Below are 25,521 nucleotides of genomic sequence, written 5' to 3' on the forward strand. Positions count from 1 at the left end.
TATTTCCACTGTTTATTCCTGTGTAGATCTTATGTGCTCTGAGCGATTGGGGGATGGGATCTGTGCTTTATCCTGACACTTTAAGTCGTCCTAGATTGTAGGTACAATTGCTCTCACTAGAGCACCAGACTGCTAAAATGATCAAGGTCCAACCCCAAAATGAAGTCACTACAGCCCTAAACCCTTTCAGACCTCAAATCAGACTTCAGACTAGACTTGTAAAATGAATTCGAACCCCAGATCAGACCTCACAGTAGCCCTTAAAAATAATCAGACCCCAGACCAAACCCCTAATATTTATTCAGACTTCAGACCAGACCTTTAAAATTCATTAGACCCCAGACAGGTTTAAAAAAGAAAAATGTTTACTCTCTCTCCCGAGTCCTCTTCACTTCCAAGTGCTGATGCTGTCCAGTGCCAGAACCCTGCACGTGGCCCCTGGTGGTAGTTCCACTGCTGACCGTGCTCTCCACCAACGTCTATAACTGCAGGTCTGCGGAGTCCAGACAGCTAACGCTCCTGGTCTGGATTCAGACCCCAGTCTTTCTAGTCAAGGTCTGCTGTTCTATAGCATTGTGTACATCATTTATATGTAATAAAATGTGTTCTGTGGTCAAATATTTAAAAATGTAAAGCACTTATTTTATTCTCTTTTTTTCTGATACGGTCATATTAGGGTCAGTATGAGTTGGTGAAATGTCTGGCGCCTGTTCGAGATCCAAAAAGTGACCATGAGATGCATGAAATAGAGAATGAGTGCCTTGGGATGGCAGTGCTAGCAATCTCTCACTACGCCATTAAGAAGAACATGCAGCTGCCAGAACTCCCCAAAGATATAAGGTTAGTGATCAGCCCGCCAAATCCCACAATATTCTGGGGTATTAATATTCCAATGTTTTGGTCTCAAAATCTAAAGAGAGAGCTGCTCCCTTCCCAGCATTCTGCACACCCATGCTTATAACCAGGGCTTGTAGGTTCCTTCTGGTGCGATGAGGGGGCAGCATCCACAAGGGGTTTTTCACCTTTCATTACTTTCAGATTCAGATATATCCTTTATCTGTGACTCCCACAAGTCACAAGCAATAAAGTAATGGCATATCACTAGGAAATGCCATCACTTTATGACTAGTGGGGGTCTGACCTCTGGGATCTCCACCAGTCCTCAGAATAAAGGCTCTACAGAGCGGTGCAGGAAATTGCAGCATTGCTGCCTTCACGTGAACGTGGCCAGCTACAGTTCCCTGCTCAGCTGGGTGTGAATCAGTATCACCAGGAGTGGTGGTAGTGCCAGAGGTCAAATTCCCACCCATCAACGGTGATTTTATATCCTAACAATATGCCGTCACTTTATCAAATGGGATGGCCCCTTTAACAACCCTGTAGTAAATGTGCACACACACACACACACACTGGGTATAATCCTTTGCAGAATATTTTTGTGACAGCTTAATGATCATTGGTTTGGCAGCTTTTCCTGCCGTACAGAAGAGACGGGACACCCCCATACATGTTCAGTATTTTGGCCGTTGTATTGTGCAGGATAATTACAACCACTTGACTTTATGTCCAGGCGAAGGCTATTTGTGTAAATGTAGATACAAGTGATGGCAGGAGGTCACGGCCATGGGCAGATTGGGAACTTAAAGTGGCCCTAGAAAAAAAAATAAGTGGCCCCATGTTGTAGGTGGGACTAAACTGATAGAAGACAGGGCAACATAAGTAGGTGTGGGACAACAGAAGTAGACAGGGCCTGCAGTACCATAGTGCAGCGCAAAGTACCTCCCCAGCAGAACCAAATACCACAGTGCAGCTCAAAATACTGCCGTCCTCTCCACAGTATTCAAATGTATCACCATCCTGAGGAGGGCAACTGCAGCCATCAGGAGAGCTTGGGTGGCCCCCTGGACATCGGCCCACCGGGAAATTTCCCTGTAGAGTCTATGGCCAATCCGCCCCTGGTCACAGCTCGGTATATAGGTGTCTGTGCGCCTGCTGACAGCTGTTCTACTCCCCTCTACACATACACACTCAGCAAAGCATGCCTGTGTCCTCGATAGGGATAGGTGAGCTAAAGGATCAGGAGCTGAAATCCAACATGCCCAATACTTTTTTTTTCCTCCAACATTATAAGACTTCACTCTTATGTGAATGGCCTTAACCCTTGTGGTAGAGTATGGAAGGGATCTATGTGATAGTTGTGGACGTTTCCTGTTTTCACAGCTGGAGTGTCCGCATTTTTATGCAGAGATCAGTAATCCTGCGTTCTCTTTATTTTTCCAGTTACAAAAGATATATTCCAGAGACGTTAAACCGGACCATCAAACAGAGGAACATCCTCACCCGGCTGAGGATCAACAATGTCTTCAGGAACTTTCTGAAGGAATTCAACAATAAAACAATCTGTGACAGCAGCGTCTCACCCCATGATCTGAAGGTTAAGTACATGTCCACCCTGGAGACACTGACCAAATATTATGGTGCAGAGATCTTTGAGACATGGTTATTGAATATTACCTCAGAAAAGCCATATAAAAGTCATGAGGTGCATGAAGTCATGGTCACCGGGAATGACGGGATTCTGTGGAGGCTGAAGCCAGCGGTAAGTAGCAGGAAGATAAATGATCGGAAATGAAGGCCTGTCCGCTCTCCAGATATGTCTGTTTTAGCGAATACCTGTATTCCCTATAAGATAACAATTCTCCAGCAAATCTGTGTTGTGCTGTTCCTCTGTTATTCTGCCTAGAAATTTATGAATAAATTGACAACTGAGTGTTACCACTTGGTAGCATGAGCGTGCACACATTTTAACATTATCCAGCCAATGCTGACAATGTCAAAATGCAGGGCCCCCCCCCCCCCCCCCCAACTGGTCACATCCAGTGGTCAGTTTATTCATGCATTTCTATTAAGAATAACAGAGGAGCGGCACAGCACAGAGGTATAAGAAAAGTTACTCCAGAATTGTATCTCACAGAGAATACAGGTATTTACTAAAACAGATACGCCAGTAGAAAGGACAGATCCTGTTTGAAATGATACTTTGTGTTGTGTCATGTCATGTGCATAGAGTTAATAGTTAGGTGGTGAGCAAATTGCCTATTAAAGGGGTATTCCCATTACATACAATAGGGGCATATCACTAGGACGAGAACGGGCGGGGAGAGCTGTGGCTGGAGGATTGCTGGCTGATTTCCCGGGGTCCTTCCACCACCAAGCGCTGCTCCCATAAAAGTGAATGGGAGCGCACAGCGCACGCGCGGCCCTTGCTCCCATTCATTTCTATGGGGCAGACGAAAATAGCGGAGCCCGCACTCGGCTATTTTCGGCGGCCCCATAGAAATAAATGGAGGGGGGCTGCGCATGCGCAGTGCGCCCTCCGCTCATTTCCCCACTCCGTTCTCATTGTAGGTGCGGGTCCCAGAGGTGGGACCCGCACCTATCAGACAATGGGGGCGTGTCCTAGCGATATGCCCCCATTGTCTGCGATGGGATAACCCCTTTAAATGGCTGGTCCATAGAAACCTAATGGTAGAATTGCATTACCTGATATCATAGAAACAAATCTCAATCCTGGAAGATAAGTTCACCAGTATGTAAAAGGATGAGTTTTTTTTTTTGTGTGTGTGTGTGTAGCACTTGCACCTCACCATGATAACCCACGTGAAAATGGTGCAGTAATGGAGGTGGCACAGTACAGTTCAAAGAAACAGAACTTTACTCCAGACAGGGCACAAAACATCATGGCTACAAACAGTGGCACTTGACTAGAGGTTACAACCCCGGTGGGGCACACAGCTTAGTGGTCACAGTCTCACAGCGTAAAGGTATTACAACTGCGATTTTTTCGGCAGATAATCGCTAACAAGGGTTCGTATGAATGCTTATTAGCGATCATATTGCAGTGTAATACTGACGCCTATTGCCAGATGAATGAGCAAAACAAAACTTTTGACGGGTTAAAAAATCATGGTGTGTAATCACAATCTGCTGCCAGCAAACCATTATACAGTATGGGGACAAACGCTGGCATAACAATCGCTCCTCCCGATACTGAGGAGGAGATTGCTGCATGTCATCCCAGCGGTCTACTCCGCTAGCAAGCAGGTGATTGCAGGGAAGGAACCAACAATTGCCTGTTAAATCGGGCTGAGTAATACACCCATAACTCATGGTATTTTATAAATGCAGAGCCACTGGGAGCCTGGCACTCTTTAAGCCACTTGCAGAATGCACACGGCCTTTGCCAGTCAGAGAGCTTTCACTCCTGGCAGACACAGTACTAGATCAGGGCACTGGGAGTGCTCTACAGCAAGATTCTCCGGATCGCTGAGGGCCAACTCCTCTCCAGCCCCGTGTGCTACACCGGATTCTCTGTAGACATACTCTGCTCCCAGAGGCACATGAAAACACCTAATTATACACTGTGGCGTCACTACAGCACAGAGCTTGTACGGCGCCGCACTACTGCATCCCCAGAGACCCTTGCCAGCAGTCCTTACAAGATGAAAGTATGTTAACACGTTTGGTGCATTGAACAATCAAGTGCACAGCATTAGGGGTCAGCTGGAGTGCAGCATTGTGTGCTTTCCTCTATAGTTTCAGACCCCAACAGTATACAGAGGGGTGGGACACTTATATGGACACAATGGAGACCCTGTATTGAACATTCTGTGTGTGACACCTGCTATTTTCATATTCTGTGCATGGCCCCTCATGGGGAAGTTTGTAGTTCTTTGCCGCCCCTTACGATCAGAAGTTAATGATACCGATAATAACATCACATCAGGGAATTCCTATAACGTGCTATATAAAAATTAAGGGTTGGAGTGAGACAACAAGTGAGCAGGTCAGTCCACGATTCCAGATGCAACTTTTGCAATATTGTTCTTGCCTTCACTTCACTGTAATGATTCATTACAGTGAGGAGGAATTAGATACGGCTGAGGCTGGAGCACTCACGAGTACATGTCACTGAACCCTATCACTTTCCTCATTACACAGAGCCACAAATGGTTGTCATAGTTGTATTATACTTATCAGGGTTTTATTATGTATTATAGTTATCATAGTTGTATTATAACCAGTTAGTGTTTGCCAATGGAAGAGCGGACGTTGCCAGGGGGTAAAAGGAGACGCGTTGGTGCACATATAAGTTGTATATGCTAAAGAAGAGTTACTCTGATGGTGCCAAGTATTGGACCCCCCGGGTGATAGCATATGTCATCTTAGTCTGTGCTTATATCTGACTTATAGCAATCGTTCTGCCTCCAGCCGGAACCCAATGAAAAAGAGAAAAAAACAAAGAAGAAGAAAGACAGTAAAAATAAAAGTGATTCAAAGGCGAACAACAAGAATCAGTGGACCTTCTTCTCCTACTTCCCCGAAATCACTCACATCGTTGTAAAGGAGGATACAGTCATCATAAACAACCAAGACAACAAGTGTATGGTGAGAGCAGACAGTAATACATATAGATATGTTATCTACTGCAGCGCTATATGGGAGCAGTGAGCCCCGGTCTCCATTAAAAGTCTGCCCCACACATCCATCAGTTCATCTCACATCTGTATGTGCAGCTGTATTCTTACTTTTTTTGTCCAGTCAAATGACTAAAGTCCCTATTACTAGCCAAGGATCTGGGCAATTATTAGGGATGCACATTTGCACAAATGCTTATTCCTGATAATTTCCTCCTCTAAATGTGCCACCGATTTCCTGACAGATGAGTAAAATGTTTGTCTGTGATCACATATTTTTTTTTGAGTCTCTATGGTAATGGGTGATTCATGCAGAGGAAATGGTCTCTGCTGAACGATTGGGCAACTATCGGGACCAAGCAGTTCATTCCTGATAATTGCCTATGCTTTGGCAGTTTTAAAGGGGCCATTATGCTGACTCTCATCATTTGTATGCAATGTTTCATGTAGGAACTGAAAGTCTCCTCTCCAGAGGTGGCGCTCTCCTTCACAGCTTTGGTTGACGGCTACTTCAGACTGACGGCAGACGCTCACCACTATCTCTGCACCGACGTCGCTCCTCCTCTGATCGTGCACAACATAATGAATGGTTGTCATGGACCAATATGGTAAGTGACTGACCGCAGTTTGGTTGTGGATGATGAGGCATAATACATATATAAGAAGCTTTAAAACAAACCATTGGGATTATAAGTCCTCCTTAAAGAGGACCTGTCACCACAAAATCAAGTTCACTCTAAAAGCAGCATGTTACAGAGCAAGAGAAGCCGAGCAGATTGACATTATATATCTATATATATATATATATATAAAATTGCAAAAAAGGGCAGCACTCCAGAAAGTAAAAGAAGAAAAAACTTTAATTACCCATATGGGACAGGCGACGTTTCGGCTCGATGTGTGAGCCTTTCTCAGGCTTGAGAAAGGCTCACACATCGAGCCGAAACGTCGCCTGTCCCATATGGGTAATTAAAGTTTTTTCTTCTTTTACTTTCTGGAGTGCTGCCCTTTTTTGCAATTTTATCTATTTGGATTGGCTTTATCCACACTGGGCCAGCTGCACCCATAGCTTTTCCTCTGACGGTGCTGCCACTGAACTTTTTTTTTTTTTTTTTTATATATATATATATATATATATATAGTATTGTGGGAAAAGATTCAGTAAAACCTGTAACTAATACATTTATTTTTTTGCTTTTTACACCTCCTATCAGTACAGGAGGGAGGGGATATCAGTGATTGATAGCATTGTGTGTATGCAGAGAGTGCTGTCAGTCGCTGATAACACCTCCCTCCTGTACCGATAGCTCTGCACTGTAAGTGGAAAAAACAAAGATATAAATGTATATAAATTACAGGTTTTACTGAATCTTTTCCCACAAAACTATATATCAATCCACTCAGCTTCTGCTCTATAATACGCTGCTTTGAGATTGCATTGCATTTTGTTGTGACAGGTCCTCTTTAAATAACTGTATTTTAAGGGATTCTCTTCCTGTACTACTTCTGTGAATCAATTGCTGAATCACTAAAGAAAGTACTTTGGTATAAGATAACTTCTTGGAATTGTGACTACAACCCTGATAAAAAAAAATTTATGACATTTCCAAATGCCTTATTTCAGTTACTGAAGCTTTGGTCGGGTGAGCAGCAGTTTTTCACTGGTCTCTTTCAGTCATGAGTTTAGGCTTTTCCCTTTCAGTAATATTTGTCCTGCTGGCCTGAAATTGCAGTGTTTTAAAGATTGGCAAAAAAGAATGCTATTCTAAAAGGGTTAATCCTGTTTCTTCAATTTATATTTTTATTTCCCAAGTGTAATTTTCTATTAAAAGGGAACCTATTACAGGTCTCCATGCTCATTTCTTACCACCCATATCTATACTCTTTTGACTTTATGATTCCAATCCTCGTTCCCCCCACTTCTCGGCTTTACCGGCCCGTGCAAAGACCCTCCTGCAAGTGGCGCTATGATAGACATGAGAGCGTTGCTTGCATCGGTGTGAGCGCTTCAGATGGTGCACAGCTGAATAGGACATTGCTAGGGCTACTAAGCATGCCCACTAGCTTTCCTATTCACTTCTGTGGCCAGGAGACATGCTAAAGCAATGCGCATTCCAGAAATCATGGCTCTGTACATAGGGGAATATACAGGGACACCTGTGCAAGCTTGACCGTCACTGCAGGGTCGATGACTGCCACCATTAGAAATGTGCAAAAACAAAGGAGAGGAACGTGATCCTGTATATGAAGAACACTTGTGATTTATTACCTTTCTATTATAGTACGGAATATGCCATAAATAAACTCCGACAAGAAGGCAGTGAAGAGGGGATGTACGTATTGAGGTGGAGCTGCACGGATTTCAGACACATTCTTATGACTGTGGCCTGCTCCAAAATATCTCAGGTAGGGCTTATATTATCTCTGCTTAGTTCATTACTATTATTATATGGGTTAAGGAAGGGCTGGACATATTCCAGTAGCCGTGTGGACATGTGTCCAGATATGTACAGTATATATGTGTGCTCGTGTATTACACTTGATGACAATTTGTTTTGAATCCTTTACTTTTTGGGGTGTATAAAATCCCTCTGACCCAATTTTTATATTTTCTTTTATAGTACGAATCCAAGAATCTGAAACAATACAAAAATTTTCAAATCGAAGTCAGAGACAAGACGTACTGTTTACTGGGCTCGGACCGTGTCTTCGACAACCTGAAGCAGCTGATGGAGCACTTAAAGGGGCAGGTCCTTAGGACAGATGACGTAAGCTTCACGTTGAAAAGATGTTGCCCTCCTAAACCAAGAGGTAAGATGGAGGAATTGTCCGTCCACGGTATCAAAATCATTATGCAGAAAATTTTATGGTACGACCTGCAGGATCTTAAATAATGGTGAACAAATCTGACTAGGTTACAAAAATAACGAGTAACAGTTATTAACCCCTTAACAACCACCCACCATTCTTTGACACCACAATCAAGCAGTCTCTTTTTTTAGCCTGAGTGAGCACTATGTAGTGAATGGAGTCAGAGGCATTTTTGCTGCAGTTATAGGGCCTGGCATTCACATGATCACTGTGTGCCACCTGGCAGACCCGGGTGAGCTCCACCAGTGAGCAGTGTCTAAACAAGGGTCTGTGTCCCCCTATGGATGCCTCAGTTACAGTGTTTCATTTTTCCAAAGATGTGATTTTCATATGACTTTGCTTACGCCCCGAGTCTCTGTGATGTAAAAGACATATATACCAAATTTCAAGAAGATTGGATAATATTTAGGGGTTGCACACATTGATCACTTTTATTACTACTCTCACTCCTGTACCGAGAAGGTTGGTCTAAAAACGACTTCAGTTTCAGGATCCCAGGGGCTCTGCATCAAGCAAGGTGGATGGCCAAGGCAATATATGCACTTAAAATTGTCCTCTTCACTAAACAATTGAATATTCCTCAAAGAGAATTGAAAGGAATGAAACAGGTTGCAGATTTTGTCAGCCTCATATATGTTCGCTTTTTGCACAAGGCAATTGTAAGTCAATGGGCTCCAAAGAATGATTTGGATATTTGAGCACTTACCCAGTTGCAGACGTAAAAAAAAAAGTGCTCTCACAGTTGCTAAGAGAAACATTTGGTATCTGTCAGAAACAAACGTAGGTTTGGCTTTTTTGGATGAACGTATTACTCAGACTGTTAAGGAAAATATGACAAAAAATTTAGAAATCAAAACTGCAAAGAAAAACAAAATGAAACGATTAGAGGGTAAAAACCTAGTTTTTGAAGGAAAAGACCTGAGCCATTTCGTTACTAATAAAACAAAGACGTTCTTTGAATTGTTTGGGATCCACGACGTGACAGAATACTGCAGTGATTCTCTGAGAAAGCCATGTGAACGCTCTTAAGGTGGTCAATGATGCCGCAGAAAGAGGAATTGCTCTGATAAAGTTTAACTAATCGGTCAGGGACGAACAACAAAACAATTCCTGTTGAGGATAGTCGAGCATCACAGAAAAGTCGTCACCAAGCTAACAAAAGAAGGGATTGCATCGGTCAAAGTTGATTAATATAACACACGTTTTGCCTATCATACTACCTATTAATCTTAGTTTTAATATTATTTTAAGTTTGTGATTTCTAGTTTTCCCAATAAAAGTAATTAACCCCCCTGGCTGTAATCCAGAGTGTGGCTCGGGGTTAACTTTCACTGCCAGAAGCTGTAACCCCGAACCACACTCGGACTGCAAAACGCAGACGCGGCCGGCACTTACATAGAGAAGTCCTCAGCTATTTTGTTGCGGAGCTGCAGACCGGAAGTTCGCGTCCGCTCTCTGGAAATGCAGATGTGGACAGCACACTGTGTGCTGTCTGCATCCATTCCTGCCCCATTGAAAATGAATGGGTCTGCATAATTGCGGAACAGGTGCGGACCATTCATACTGACATCTGAACCGCATGAGGCAGAACTGGGAGGAAAATTCAAATCAATAAACTGACATACAGTACACACACATACAGTGTAATCTGTATCAAACCAAATCACCTCAGATTTGTCCCTAGGGATCATTCTCCAGTGCCCTGCCTGCTCTTTTACTGTCATTTCTGTCTGGAAATTTTTTGGCCATGGCATCAAAAAAGCGTCAATTGAGTGCAAAAGCAGTTTGACCAGATAAATGACAGCGACACTGACCAGACAAGTGACAGTGACGAGTCTGCACCTGAGCTCAGCGATGTGCGAACCTGGTGCCCTATTGACTGTGGTGCGGGTCAGGCAGCGCCCCCAAGATTCCCGTTTACTGGAACACCTGGTATCAAAGTAGACGTTGAGCACAACAACCCTTTGGCACACCTACAATTATTTCTGACAGATGAGGTAATTGAAAAAATTGTTACGGAGACAAACCGGTACAAAGAGCAACAATCCGCTACTCTGTGTCACAAAGAATCAGTGACCAAAGATGACATTTGGAAATTTCTGGGCCTAATAATACTTCAGGGAGTGGTGGGAAAACCCCTGCAGAAATGGTATTGGACCACTAATAAATTACTTACAACTCCATTTTTTGGCACCGTCATATCAGATCATGTACAGATTTTCCCTGATTTATGAAATTTTTTTCACTTCACAAACAATGAAGAATTTGATGAAACTACTCATCCTGCACCAAAACTAAAGAAAATTTGGGAAATATAACAAATCATTGTAAAGAATTTCCAACAGACCTATGTGTCAGAAAGACATATCGGCATAGATGAAAGTCTAGTGGCCTACAAGGGACGGCTCAGCTGGATACAGTACATTGCATCAAAGAGGGCACGATTTGGCATAAAATCCTATATGCTCTGCGAATCATCAACTGGCTACATTTGGAATTCAGTTATATACACTGGAAAAGGCACAAAATTCAATCCAAAGTACAACGACTATGGAATGTCAACATCTTCCGTCCTCACACTCATTGAATTATTGCTAAATCAGGGCTATAGTGTAACAGCCGACAACTTTTATACATCTCCTGAACTTTGAGTTTCTTCTAAAAAACAAAACCGATGCCTATGGAACCGTTCAATGTTTGGCAAGAAGAAGCTGAAAACTGGAGAAATGGTTGCCTGGCAGAAAGGCAAGACGATGGCACGACAAAAAAGATGTGTGCCTATTGAGTGCTGTTCATAATACCTCGACTGTTATGGTACACACGAAAGCTGGGAAAGAAGTCATGAAGCCACAAGTAGTGATAGAGGACAATAAAACCATGGGAGGCGTCGACAGAGCTGAGCCAGCAATGTGGAAACCGCAAAAGAAGTACTACAAGAAGATCTTCAGGCATCATCTTGAGCAATGCTTGTGGAATGCCTACATTCTGCACAGAGAAAAGAGTGACAAGCTTCTGGTTCATTCTGACTTCATTTGGAAAGTTGCTGAACTGATCTTTGTGAACCACCAAACACCCTCAATGGCTGTGAATAGACCTGGACGTCGTGCCGTTGATGTTGTCAACCCGGAACGCCTGACTGGTCGTCACTTCATGGGCTTCACCCCACCAACCGAAAAAAAAGTCATCACCTACAAGGATGTTGCGTGGTTTGTTGCTCAAAGCGAGATGATAATGGAAAGAGAATCCGAAAGGAATCCAGGTTTTATTGTTCTGATTCTGACGTCGGACTTCCCATGTTTAATTTTTTTTTCACAGCCTGGAGGTTTATTGAACCAATATGCAGTGTCTATTATTACAGGGACGAGTGATGTTGCACCCTTGTTTGACAAATGGCAGTGATTTTAATTTGATTACATTATTGAATAAAATTATATTATTTTTTAAAATTATTTATTGTATTATAATTGTGTCTTGTTGCTCCCTTTTTTTCTGCAGAAATTTCAAATCTTCTGATTGCAACAAAGAAGGCAATGGACTGGCAGCCGGTGTACCACATCAGCCAGCTGAGCTTCCACAGAATTCTTAAAGATCAGATTGTACAAGTGAGTCCTATATCCGGCCATATCGAATATGTCCTCAGTATAAACACCGTTTTAATTTATTTAATCTTTTGTGACCTTTGTGCATGTGACTTACAAAGAGGCACACAATCCGAGACAGAGAGGTCTGCCATTTGCTACTTGAAAGTCTATGTCCATCCTTGTAAATTACTTCTTCATAAATACTTTCTCAATGGATCTAAAATGAAAAAAATGAAGCTGCACCGCATTAGGTCTTGATTAAAATGTCCTATCATTTTGGCTACAGATCCTATGCAGACCTATGCATCTCCGTGGTAACAGACAGCAAACAATCTCGTTGTAGTCTGATCTTGCAGTCATTCTCTACTCCAACTGTCCCCTATTTTTTGCATTCCTACAGAACGGTACTGGCAGCTAGATTTAGGGGATGGAAGGAAGGGAAGCATGGGTTTTGTTTGTTGTCTGTTACTATGGAGACGCATCAGTTTGCTCTGAAGCTGTAGAAATCAGTAGGTAATTTTTTACTTAAGACCTGATACAAAGTTGCTTCATTTTAGTTACATTGAGACTATTAAATTAAAAAAAATTGGTTGAGAAGAGGACACAGTATTTAAAGGGGGTTTTCTATCTGTACTAGTAAATACAGGCCTGCTGGCCGTCAGCCGATTATCACAGATCCAGCTTCTCAAATCAGTTGTTGTTATTCCAGGGTTACAGTGCCTTGAAAAAGTATTTATACAGCTTGAACTTTTCCACATTTTTTCACGTTACACCCACAAACTCAGGCTACTTTCACACCAGTGTTTTTGCTGGATCCGCAAAAACGCTGCTGTCACAATAATATAATTGTCTGCATCCGTTGTATTATCTTTAACATAGCAATGAAAGTCATTGGGGCACGAATCCGTTTTCTGTTGCAGCGTCATTCTGACCGCGATGGGGGCACAACCAAACGGAATGGAAGGCATTCTGGTGCTTTTCGTTCAGTTTTGTCCCCATTGACAACGAATAGGGACAAAACGGAAGCGTATTCCCCCGCTATTGAGATGCTATGATGGATCTCAGTAGCGGAAAGGGAAAGCGCAGACGTGAAAGTAGCCTTAAATGTATTTTATTAACTGTATATGTGATTGAGTCCTCCAGAGCAAGAGCCACTATTTGCATAAGTTATGCCTAATTGGGGGTCATGATACATTTTGTGCCCATATAGGTCTATTGTTATTAATTGGAATACCCATCTAATGTAAAGTACTGCATGAGCTCACCATTTCATTTGGGGTATGACTATACTGCAATATTGTCTGAAATACGGTGAGACTCATTGCGACCTTTTAGGTGTAACTATAGCACTATCGCGTAGCTTTGGCGTATGTTAGGATGCACAGATTTTTAGTTTTAGTTTCCTGCAGACACACTTATGCTTATCTTGCAGATGGAGCATCTGGGAAGAGGAACCAGAACTCAGATCTATGCAGGAAAACTCAACTACAGAGATGATAACGACAGCGAACCAAGCGGTTCAGAAAAAGACATTAAGGTCATCCTGAAAGTACTGGACCCCAGCCACAGGGATATCTCTCTGGTTTGTTGACCTTTTCTTCATCTGCACTCCAGTATCCAAAGCAAAGGAACACTTGACTGCTGTGTCAGCATGATTCTGTGCGAGCACAAGTCCTGTGCAGAATACGGCTAGGTCTACACAACGACATTTTGTTGCACCAATGTCGCAGGACAATTTTTATAATGGTAGCCTATGGTGTCGCACTGCGACATGCTGCGACACGACAGTCGCAAAAAAACCCCATTTAAGATGGATTTTTCTGCGACTGGCGTGTCGCAGTCGCATTATGTCGCAGTGCGACATCATAGACTACCATTATAAAAATTGTTGCGCGACATTAATGTCGCTCGACGCATGTTGCAGTGTAGTTGTTTCCAAGGTGTCGCGCGACTTATTGTCGTCGTGTAGACCTAGCCTAAACCCACATTAGGTTCTGTATGGACTGGGATCCATTGTCTGCAGCCAAAATTTTCTAGAATAGATATGTGACGTAGATGTGTGAACTCATTTAAAGGGTTTAAGTAAATATTAATGATGTACGATAGAAAGTTCTGCAGCTTTCTAACACTGTGTTTCAAGTTGTCATTTCTGCTTTCTGTCAATTACTGGACACATTCATTGTTTACACCCAGGAAAGGAACACTAAACATGGAAAATGCATGAAAAATAATAATCCCTTCATCTCCTTCTTTCCATTGATTCCATTCTGTCCAATATTACAATCTAACCTGAGCAATATATAAAGAAACCTTCTCTGTGTGTCACAGGAGCTCCGCTATATCCACCCTCATCCTCCTACTGTGTTTGTAAGACAACCGGCTGCAGCAGGAGCCGCCCCCTCACTGATAAGAGTGCAGCATAACGGAGGGGGTGAACCCCTGTGTTCCCTGCAGGATTTCTACAAGACTCTATCAGTCTTCAGGATTTTCTGCCTAACCTTGAAACAGACAGTTTAAATATATCTCCAGTTTAGCAGTGTCTTTCCAGCATTTATGACACTGCGGTCCCAAGATGCTCTGGTAGGCTTAAGCTGTCAGGGCATGTTGGGAGTTGTAGTTTGACAATTGCTGGAAAGACGAGTGTTGTAGACCATTGATGTTGACTTTTCCCGGGAAGATACATGGCAGGTCTCATAAGTATTACTGACTATTCAGACTCTTTACTGGTTCAGACCACTAACTGATCTGAACCAGCCGCTAGGGCTGCAGCTATCAGTTATTTTAGTATTCAAGTAATCTATCGAGTACTCTAATAAGAGTAAAATGTCATCTGACACCCCCGTGCCATCATCAGTCCTCTGCCCAATCAGTCCTCTGTGCCATCAGCTCACCCCAGTGCCATAAATCCTCTGTGCCATCAGCTCCCCCCGTACCATCTCCCCCCCAGTGCCATCAATTCTCTGCGCCATCAGCTCCCCCCAGTGCCATCACCCCCATGCCATCAGTCCCCCAGTGCCATCAGCTTCCCCCATGACATCAGTCCTCTGTGCCATCAGCTCCCTCCATGCCATCAGTCCCCCAGTGCCATCAGTCCTCTGTGCCATCAGCTCCCCCAGTGCGATCAATCCTCTGTGCCATCAGCTATATGTGCCATTAGTCCTCTGTGGCATCTTTCCCCAATGCCATGAGTCCTCTGTGCCATCATCCCCTCCGATGCCAGCGTGCCCTCAGCTCCCCCACTGCCACCATCTCCGTTCCTAGTCTCCACAGCCCTTTAATACTTACCTCTCCTGTAGGCATGCCGCTCCACAATTCCTCTGTCTTCTTCTGTCATCCTGACGTCATGCAGCGTCAGGTCATAGTGCACGCATACGTGCGCTATGTCCTGACGATGTGTCAGGAAGACAGTGCAGCGCGCGGGCCGGCAGGTGACCACAGAGCGGTGAGTAGTAGCAAGCGCTTCACTCTTGCTCCGTGGTCACATGACACAAACGAATCCTTGATGCAAAAATTTTGCATCGAGGATTTTTTTTTGGGCGAATTACTCGATTCAATTGAGTAATCGTTTCAGCCCTACCAGCCGCTCCCAGCTCAAAGGATCCAGACTTGTCCCTGCCATGTGTACATATATTCTCCACCCTTTGGCTCTGTTTGACCTCCTTTTTTTTCATCTGTTTTTAGGCATTTTTTGAGACGGCGAGTCTTATGAGGCAGGTGTCCCACAAGCATATTGTCCTGCTCCACGGCGTATGTGTACGAGATGTGGAAAGTAAGTGAGCATTATGTATTGCATACTGCTGGGATGTCCAGACTGGACATGCTGGGATTTATAGATTCTCCACAAAGGGGATATAGCCAGTGGTAGGGACTTTTCCGCTCATTATATTATTTAGGGACAGGCCAGCATGTATCGGACAGTGTCATGATGTGAAGAGGGGAATAGGAGGTCACAGACTGAAGGCTACATTCAGTGCAGGGAGGTGAATAATTGTAATATTTATAATACTTGTTACCTATTATTTCAGATATCATGGTTGAAGAATTTGTAGATTTCGGCCCCCTGGATCTGTTCATGCATCGAAAGAGTGAACTTCTCACAACTCCATGGAAATTCCAGGTTGCCAAGCAGCTTGCAAGTGCCCTCAGCTATCTGGTGAGTGACATAATGTCGAGCTGAAAGAAGATGCCATATGAGATTGCAGCACAGGACCTGTAGTATTCACGAACCCCTGGCTATCCTGTTGTTGCAAGACTACAACCCCTATCCTGTCCAAATCGGGGAGAGATGCGAATTGTAGTGCAACTGACGGTTGCACTCAGTTATGTCTTTATACATTGCTACATTCAGACGCCTAATAGGCAGCAAGCAGTTCTGTAATACGAGAGGGATCGATATCACTATTAATTTCCGCTGTGCGGAGTTGACGTCTTAAGCCCAGCGCTTCAACGCTAAATGTCTCCATTAAATTACAGACCAAATGCAGTAACCTCAATTAGCGGCTCTTCATTACGGAGGTTCCCATTCCATTAATCATTATTACTCGCTCTCCCTCCTGACAGATGCATCTGCACACACAGCAGATTAAGACGGGTCCATATGTATTTGGACAGAGACAACATTTTTCTAATCTTTCTTCTGTCCGTCACCACAATGGATTCAGACGCAGGTGAAGTTCAGACTTTTAGCTTCAAATCAGTCGGTTGAACAAAATGATTAAAAAAAAATGCTTTAGTTCCTCACATTTTTATGCAAAGTCAATCCCTTCATTTCAGGGGCTCAAAAGTAATTGGACAAATTAAATAATTGTAAATAAAATGTTAATTTCTAATACTTGGTTAAAAACCCTTGGTTGGCAATGACTGCCTGAAGTCCTGACCTCATGGACATCACCGGACGCGGTTTCCTCCTCTTTAATGCTCGGTCTTTACTGCCGCGGTTTTCAGTTGCTGTTTCTGGGTCTTTCTGTCTGAAGTTTAGTCTTTAACAAGTGAAATGCTCTATTGGGTTCAGATCCGGTGACTCGGCCGTTCAGGAATATTCCACTTCTTTGCTTTAATAAACTCCCGGGTCGCTTTGGCTTTATGTTTTGGGTCATTGTCCATCTGTATTATGAAACGCCGTCCAGTTTGGCTGGATCTGAGCGCACAGTCTGTCTCTGAAAACCCCAGAATTCATCCGGCTGCTTCTGTCCTGTGTCACATCATCAATAAACACTAGGGCCCCGAGGCCACTGGCAGCCATGCATGCCCAAGCATCACACTGCCTCCGCCGTGTTCTACAGATGATGTGTTATGCTTTGTATCATGAGCTGTACCGTGCCTTCACTATACTTTTTTCTTTCCATCATTCTGGTAGAGGTTGATCTTGGTTTCGTCTGTCCAAAGAATGTTCTTCGAGAAGTGTGCTGTTTTGTCTTTAGCAAAGTCCAATCCAGCCTTCTTATTCTTGAGGCTGATGAGCGGCTGCACCGCGCAGTGAACCCTCTGTATTACGTTCATGCCGTCTTCTCTTTATGGTAGACTTGGATATTGATACGCCGATATCCTGCAGTGTTGTCACTTGGTCGGCTGTTGTGAAGGGGCTTCTCTTCACCATGGTAATTATTCTGCCATCATCCACCACTGTTGTCTTCCGTGGGCGTCCAGGTCTTTTTGCATTGTTGAGGTCACCAGCGCTTTCTTTCTTTCTCAGGATGGACCAAACTGTAGATTCTGCCGCTCCTAATAGTGCAGCAATTTCTCGGATGGTTTTTTTCTGTTTTCGCAGATGAAGGACGGCTTGTTTTACCTGCACGGAGAGCTCCTGTGACCGCATGTTTACTTCAAATGGGACATGGTGTCAAAAAAAACAGTCCAGCAAAATCTGCCTTCCAAAAACCGTATGGCATTCCTTTCCTTCTGCACCCTGCCGTGTACCCGTACAGCGGTTTACGACCACATATGGGGTGTTTCTGTAAACTACAGAATCAGGGCCATAAATATTGAGTTTGGTTTGGCTGTTAACCCTTGCTTTGTAACTGGAAAAAAATTATTAAAATGGAAAATCTGCCAAAAAAGTGAAATTTTGAAATTGTATCTCTATTTTCCATTAATTCTTGTGGAACACCTAAAGGGTATTCCACAGTTGGTGTAGTTTATAGAATGGGGTCATTTTTGGGTGGTTTCTATTATGTAAGCCTCGCAAAGTGACTTCAGACCTGAACTGGCCCTAAAAATTGGGTTTTTAAAAATTTCTGAAAAATTTCAAGATTTGCTTCTAAACTTCTAAGCCTTGTAACATCCCCAAAAAATAAAACATCATTCCCAAAATGATCCAAACATGAAGTAGACATATGGGGAATGTAAAGTAATAACTATTTTTGGAGGTATTACTGTGTATTATAGAAGTAGAGAAATTGAAACTTGGAAATTTGCAATTTTGTACAAATTTTTGGTATATTTGGTATTTTTTTTATAAATAAAAATTATTTTTTTTTACTTCATTTTACCAGTGTCATGAAGTACAATATGTGACGAAAAAACAATCTCAGAATGGCCTGGATAAGTCAAAGCGTTTTAAAGTTATCACCACTTAAAGTGACACTGGTCAGATTTGCAAAAAATGGCCAAGTCCTTAAGGTGAAATAAGGCTGTGTCCTTAAGGGGTTAATTGAGAATAAAATAATGAAGGAATTGCCCACTCCTGCCCATGCAACAGCCTTTGAGTGAATTGTCCAATTACTTTTGGTCCCTTTAAAAACAGGGTGCCACATGTAAAGGAGCTGAAACTCCTAAACCCTTCATCCAATGTTAATGTGGATACCCTCAAATGAAAGCTAAAAGTTTTATAACCTTAACTTGAATATGTTTTAGTAAACAGGTAAAAAAATAAATAAATTTGTGTCAGTTTCCAAATATATATGGACCTAAAACTGTATTTCATTATTTCTGTGTTGATTTATTATTACTAGACTAAACGGGAAAAGCCGTTCACTGCAAATGATAATGAATAGGACAGAAATAAAGGGGTTTGCCACCCAAGTCATTTAGGGCATGTCCACAAGATATAGCATGAATGTTTAATAGGTGGGAGGCCCACCCCTGGGAGAACTGGGAGTCCCTTGGCCCCCAATTCCTCCTGTAAGGCTGGGTTCCCACGTAGTCTGCTGCACAGCTTAGAAGAACTCTACAAAACTGCTGCAGATTCCTGTGGTTTCTTGGAAACTTTAGGTGAAAAACATTTGAGAAGCTGCGGCATTTCTTGGCTGTGCAGCACAGCGGCTGCTTCATCGAAGCCCAGTCTATTGTGGCTGCCTTATCTAAGCTGCCCTCTCCATTCTGGCCTATGGGAGTGATCGAGTTACGGGTTCAACGGTTTATAACAGTTGAGTGAGCCGACACATGGATGTCCGTCTCTATGATGTTTGTCTAAGGGCTCTTTCACACGAGCGGATGCCGTGCGGGTAATCTGCTGCGTGAAAGACTGCCAAGCCCCGTTTCAAACAGCAGAGACACGGAGCATTAACATGCCTCTCGAGCCTCTCTGTGATCTTTTTACTACAAAATCACAGTGAGATAAAGTTGTCACTGTGATTTTGAAGTAAAAAGGTCACAGAGAGGCAAAGAGCATTATCAATCATGTTAATGCTCCGGGTCTCTGCTGTCCAGAATGGCGCTTGGCAGTCTTTCACGCAGTGGATTCCACGCACGGGATCCGCTCGTGTGAAAGAGCCCTAAGTCTGTGGCTTTCTCACCAGGCAGATCGGGGTCAATGTTACTCCATTGTATAAAATGGTGAATTATATGTTGCATTTGGATTTGTAATGATCGTTGTGTTCTCTTACAGGAAGATAAAGACTTTGTGCATGGAAACGTCTGTACAAAGAACATCCTACTAGCCAGAGAAGGGATTGACAACGAGTGTGGTCCATTTATAAAGCTGAGTGACCCCGGAATCCCAATAACTGTGCTCACTAGACAAGGTAAGATGGGGTGTCCCATGTGGAGCGTAATATGATTTTTAAATTTTACTTGTGCCTCTTCATCTGACTACAGCTCCCAGCATGTCTTAGGCTACTTTCACACTTGCATTTTGGTTTTCTGGTATTTAGATCCGGCATAGGATCTCAATACCGGAGACGAAAAAATTCAGTTTAGTCATTCTGAATGGAAAGAGACCCGTTCAGGATGTCTTACGTTCCGGCAGCATTCCGTTTTGTGACCGGACACAAAACCGCAGCTTGCAGCATAAAAACAGATCCGGCACTGAAAACAATATAGTTAATGGTGATGGATCCATTTTTTATTTAGTGACGGATCCTTTTTTTTCAGTTTTGATTTCACACAACCGCACCCTAATGTGCAAAATCAAAAAGGATCCGTTTAATTCCAGCATTGGGATCCTCTGCCGGATCTCAAAACTGGAATTAACAACGCAAGCGTGAAAGTAGCGTTAGCAGCCAGCAGTTGTCAGGGTTACCTGTAGGTTGCAGTTTCAGCAAAGTGTACTGTTGGCTCATCTGTTGTATTGACTAATTATTTTCCAGAGAGAGTGGAACGGATTCCCTGGATTGCTCCAGAATGTGTAGACGACTCCAGAATATTGAGCGTTGCAGCGGATAAGTGGAGTTTTGGGACCACATTGTGGGAAATCTGCTTCAATGGAGAGATTCCTCTGAAGGATAAGACGCTGGCAGAGGTATGGCGCCGCAGAGGAGGGGAAGTGATGTTTCGTGCTTGTCACTTTTAGGCTCCATTCACACGTCCGTGGTGTGTTGCGGACCCGCAAATTGCGTATCCGCAACACACCCGCCCGGCACCCCTATAGAAATGCCTATTCTTGTCCGCAACTGCGGACAAGAATAGGACATGTTCTATCTTTTGCGGAGCTGCGGAGCTGCGGACCTGAAGATCGGGGCCGCGCTCCGCAAATGCGGATGCTGACAGCACACTGTGTGCTGTCCGCATCCATTCTGTCCCCATAGAAAATGAATGGGTCCGCACCCGTTCCGCAAAATTGCGGAACGAAAGCGGACCCATTTGCGGACGTGTGAATGGAGCCTTATTCTCCACAGTATAGTAGAAGCATGGAGTCTGCTTTATACACCTTTGCTTTATTCCTGCTCTCGTAGCTTTAACCCTTTCCCGCATTCTGGTGTGTATGCTTGTTCAACCACCTGCTGGAGGGCGACTGTATGTGACACCGGCTCTCCTGCACTGATCGGCCATAATCGGAAAGAAAAGAAAATAACTAATCCTGACAGTGTAAGGGTCCTTTCACACGTCCGTAGTGCATTGCGGATCTGCAATACACCCGGCTGGCACCCCCATAGAAATGCCTATTCTTGTCTGCAATTGTTCTATTTTTTTCCGGAGCCGTGGACCGAAAGATCGGCGGCGGCGCTCTGGAAATGCAGATGCGGAGAGCACATAGTGTGCTCTCCGCATCCATTCCGTCCCCATAGAGAATGAATGGGTCCGCACCCGTTCTGCAATTTGCGGAATGGATGCGGACACATTATTACGGACGTGTGAATGGAGCCTAACCCTTTCTGCACCACAATCAGCGCAGATCGTGGTACTGACAAATGGAGGGGGGCTCACTCATTCACCCCACCACTAACCACTGGTGTTTCATGCAGTCAGCGTGGATCTTATGAAAGGGTTGTATAATATAAGTAAAGCACCTGGTAGGCTTGCTTTAACAGATGCCTGGTCATTTTACATGCACAGACTATTATATAATGTTCCATAGACATATGACTTTACATTACAGTGAAAAAATATTGGAATGGAACAAAAAATTTTAAAAATAAAAAATACATGTATAGAATAAACAGTATTTAATAGCAAAAAGTAGGGTTATTTAGTCAATTTATGGTGAACAGTGTAAAAGAAGAAACTGTCAAAGTAGTATTTTTTTTTTCTATTCGACCATTCTAAAAATCAATATGAATTAGGCTACTTTCACACCTGTGTTAGGTTCGGATCCGTCTGGTATCTGCACAGACGGATCCGCACCTATAAATGCAAACGATGGTATCCGTTCAGAACGGATCCATCTGCATTCTATGTAAAAAAAAAAAGTCTAAGTCTAATTGTTAGTCAGACGGATCCGTCCTGACTTTACATTGAAAGTCAATGGGGGACGGATCCGTTTGCAATTGCACCATATTGTGTCAACGTCAAATGGATCCGTCCCCATTGACTTACAATGTAAGTCAGGACGGATCCGTTTGTCTCCGCACGGCCAGGCGGACACCAAAACGCTGCAAGCTGCGTTTTGGTGTCAGCCTCCAGAGCGGAATGGAGGCGGAACGGAGCCAAACTGATGCATTCTGAACGGATCCGCATCCATTCAGAATGCATTGGGGCTAAACTGATCCGTTTGGGGCCGCTTGTGAGAGCCTTGAAACGGATCTCACAGGCGGACACCGAAACGCTGGTGTGAAAGTAGCTTTAGATTTTTATGTACCACAAAATAATAATATAAAAATCTACTACTCATCCGGGAAAAAAAACTATGTTGACTAAACAATAAAAAATAAAGTTTGGAGTGATACAATGCTGTGAGGGGGAAAAACATAAAAAATCTTAAGGGGTTAATCATGTCCAATGTTTTTGTTCCGTATTCCAGAAAGAAAGATTTTATGAAGGCGGTTTCATGTTAACAAAACCTTCATGTGTGGAGCTGGCCAATCTGATCATCAACTGCATGAACTACGACGCCAACAGAAGACCCTTCTTCCGAGCAATAATGAGGGAGATCAATAAGCTGGAGGAGCAGAGTGAGTGCTGGAGCCACACATGGCGCGGGGTGCACAGCAGCTGGTTCTCTAGACATCTGTCTCTTCATTCATGATCTTAAAGGGGTTTTACCAGGACTGTTATATTGGTGGCCTATCCTCAGGATAAGTCATCAGTATAAAAATCCTGGAAAACCCCTTTAAAGGCCTCTACTTGTTATTTTAGGGTCTGTTCACATTTGTGTCACCGCCTTTTTTCTGGCAAAAATGACAACCTATAATAAGTGAATGGAATCTGTTCGGTGGCGTTTATGTAATGGATCCAGCATCGCGTTGATGTTCCCATTAGGCTGCATTCACACGATGGTGAAAAACTGCTGTCACCCAGCCATTTCCAGAACCAATTAAAGTCAATGAGGCTATTCACATGGCTGTTTCTTTTTAAACAGCCAGCGGGTAACGGCCATCAAAAATAGGACCTGTCTTAATTTTGGCTGTTTTCACAGCAGGTGGACCTCATGGAAAGCAATAGGACAGTTTCTAATGACTGTGTTTATACAGGAGTGCAATCTAATGGACGTTAAAAATGGGTACACCCTATAGAAAAGGGCCTTTCAGGGGTTAAAAAAAAATATAACCTCACCAATTGCATATAAGGTAACACTTGCTCCACGCTGGAGACAGCAGGACCTGACGTTCCCTGCGTGATCATGTCACATGATCACGCTGGAAACATCAGGTCCTGCTTCCAGTGAGGAGCAAGTGGTGAGGTTTTTTTTTTTTAAACCCCTGAAAGGTCCTTTTTTACACAGTGTACCCATTTTTAATGGATGTGATTATTTGTAATGAGAAGCACTAACAGGGTCATTATTCCTACTGTGGGCCAAAGGGGTCTTTATTCAAAGTGGGGGTTATTTGAGGTCCAGATGGCAGTATGGGAGACATTGCAGGGGTTGGCCTATGAAATTCATTCATTTTTAAAGGTTATTAAAAACTGATACAAAGTGGATGCAAAACGGCCAGAAGATGGATGCACAGACGGATGCAAAATGGCCATGAAAAACTGACAGTGTGTCCATTTTTAACACAGAGCCTACGTACTGCAACACTCCACCCAAGTTATAAGGGTGAATTTGGAGGCGGCAGACTTTTTACAGAAATTCTGACGAATGGAGCAGATTTCCAGTCTCAGAAATTTCTGTAGTAAATCTGCCACATGTGAATTAGAAATCTGACAACTTTGGTGGGATGGGCAGACGATGTATGTTTTTTGGGGGCCTTGTCTTATCTCACTGCCATCTTGGGAAAGCGGGATCAAGCATGTTGGGTGTTGCCTGATACCTTGGTCCCAGAGGAGATAAGCCACTGCTGGAGGAGTTTGGCAGCTGCTTGTTCCCCATTCCTGTTTGCACATGTGGGTACTTGATTGGCGAGCTGTGTGGGTTTTTTTATGGTGGAGGTGGGAAAAATAGTTTTCAGCTGAATGAGTGTACAGCTAGCACATATCTCACATGTACATTCAGAATGCGGCACTGTGCAAATAGGGAATGCTGGAAGATTTCAGCTCTGAAGTCAGAAATATTGTATATGCAGCTCTGGAAGTAGATTACTGAACTGATTGCTATTGGTGTATTCTCCCTCAGATCCAGACATTGTTTCCGAAACTTCTCATTTTACACAAGTTGATCCAAGCTTGTTTGAGAAGAGGTTCCTGAAGAGAGTGCGGGACTTGGGAGAGGTGAGTGCGGCTTCCTGCCTCTCCTTCTATGATCAGCCACATTCATCCGATTCCTGTTAGATTAACATTCCTCTTATCTAACAGGGACACTTTGGGAAGGTGGAGTTATGTCGATACGATCCTGAAGGTGATAACACCGGGGAGTTGGTGGCTGTAAAATCTCTGAAGCCGGGAACAGGAGGAACCCACATCTCCGACCTCAACAAGGAGATCCAGATCCTGCGCAATCTGTACCATGAGAACATAGTCAAGTACAAGGGGATCTGTGCCGAGGACGGTAATTCTCATGATTTAGATTTCATCATAGAGGTTATGGAGGGAATTTGTTTTAAAATTATCTTTATGTCGCATGTTTTTGGTAAAATTTGTTGCATCTTAAAACCTAACATTTTTTGTCTAAAAATGCTACTCCAGTTTTTTTTTTTCAACTAAAAAGTTGCAAGTGATAAATCTGGAGTGCAGCTAATTAACAGCCAACCACGCCCACTTTCCAAAATTGGAGTGAGTGGTGTAAAAAAAAAAGCAGAAAGTCGCAATTTTTGTGCAAATAAGCCCAAAAAGTCACTAAAGCCTTTTTTTTTTGCTACTGGAGGTGGTAAGCGTGATAAATTCTCTTACAACATTGTAACTGTACAGGACACACACAGCGTTTTTTGTGTTATGTTTACATTGAAACAAAACACACTTTTTGTGGGTCAGTGGCTCCCCCCCTAGAACACTGCATCCTCTTGTTTAGTATTTTTTATTTTTTTTCAGTTTTCTCATAAGCTTCTTTATAGAACCTAAAAAAAGCCAGGAAAAACTTTAAATATTGCAAGATTAAAAAAAGCCACCAAATATATCAAAAACATCCAGAAACACTGCAGAAATGGCATGGGAGGAAACCCTAAAAAAGAATCTTTTGGCTTGTAAAAAAAAAAAAAAAAAAAAGTGAAATTTGTGGGGGTTTTTTTACAAGCTTTTTTAAGGGTGGCATTTTCAAGTCACATATTTTACTTTAGGGTTTTTTTCTCTATAGAGAAGTCTATAGGGACTAAACAAGCCACATTTCCAACTGGAGAACATTTGGCTGCTGGATTTTTTGCTACAAAAAAAACAAAACAGCATTCCTGAGTAAAGAAAACTTGATA

At 43.1% G+C, this 25,521-nt stretch overlaps 1 protein-coding gene across 2 annotated transcripts in view; it reads left to right on the forward strand.

Annotated features, from left to right (window-relative positions):
• Window positions 1-25,521, forward strand: part of JAK1 (Janus kinase 1) — a 79,420-nt gene that overhangs the window by 47,766 nt on the left and 6,133 nt on the right. The window contains exons 6-20 of one of the 2 annotated variants that reach the window (XM_040407527.1): window positions 677-840; window positions 2,281-2,599; window positions 5,254-5,448; window positions 5,928-6,085; window positions 7,760-7,883; window positions 8,099-8,288; window positions 11,844-11,950; window positions 13,362-13,511; window positions 15,611-15,698; window positions 15,955-16,082; window positions 19,755-19,890; window positions 20,455-20,606; window positions 22,545-22,695; window positions 24,297-24,391; window positions 24,476-24,668. In XM_040407527.1, coding sequence (XP_040263461.1) covers window positions 677-840; window positions 2,281-2,599; window positions 5,254-5,448; window positions 5,928-6,085; window positions 7,760-7,883; window positions 8,099-8,288; window positions 11,844-11,950; window positions 13,362-13,511; window positions 15,611-15,698; window positions 15,955-16,082; window positions 19,755-19,890; window positions 20,455-20,606; window positions 22,545-22,695; window positions 24,297-24,391; window positions 24,476-24,668 — 2,350 coding nt within the window. The remainder of the gene's footprint in view (window positions 1-676; window positions 841-2,280; window positions 2,600-5,253; window positions 5,449-5,927; window positions 6,086-7,759; window positions 7,884-8,098; window positions 8,289-11,843; window positions 11,951-13,361; window positions 13,512-15,610; window positions 15,699-15,954; window positions 16,083-19,754; window positions 19,891-20,454; window positions 20,607-22,544; window positions 22,696-24,296; window positions 24,392-24,475; window positions 24,669-25,521) is intronic. The other variant, XM_040407529.1, reaches the window with a different exon arrangement.

This window comes from Bufo bufo, chromosome 9 (assembly GCF_905171765.1).
Source record: "Bufo bufo chromosome 9, aBufBuf1.1, whole genome shotgun sequence".
NCBI classification, from domain to species: domain Eukaryota; kingdom Metazoa; phylum Chordata; class Amphibia; order Anura; family Bufonidae; genus Bufo; species Bufo bufo.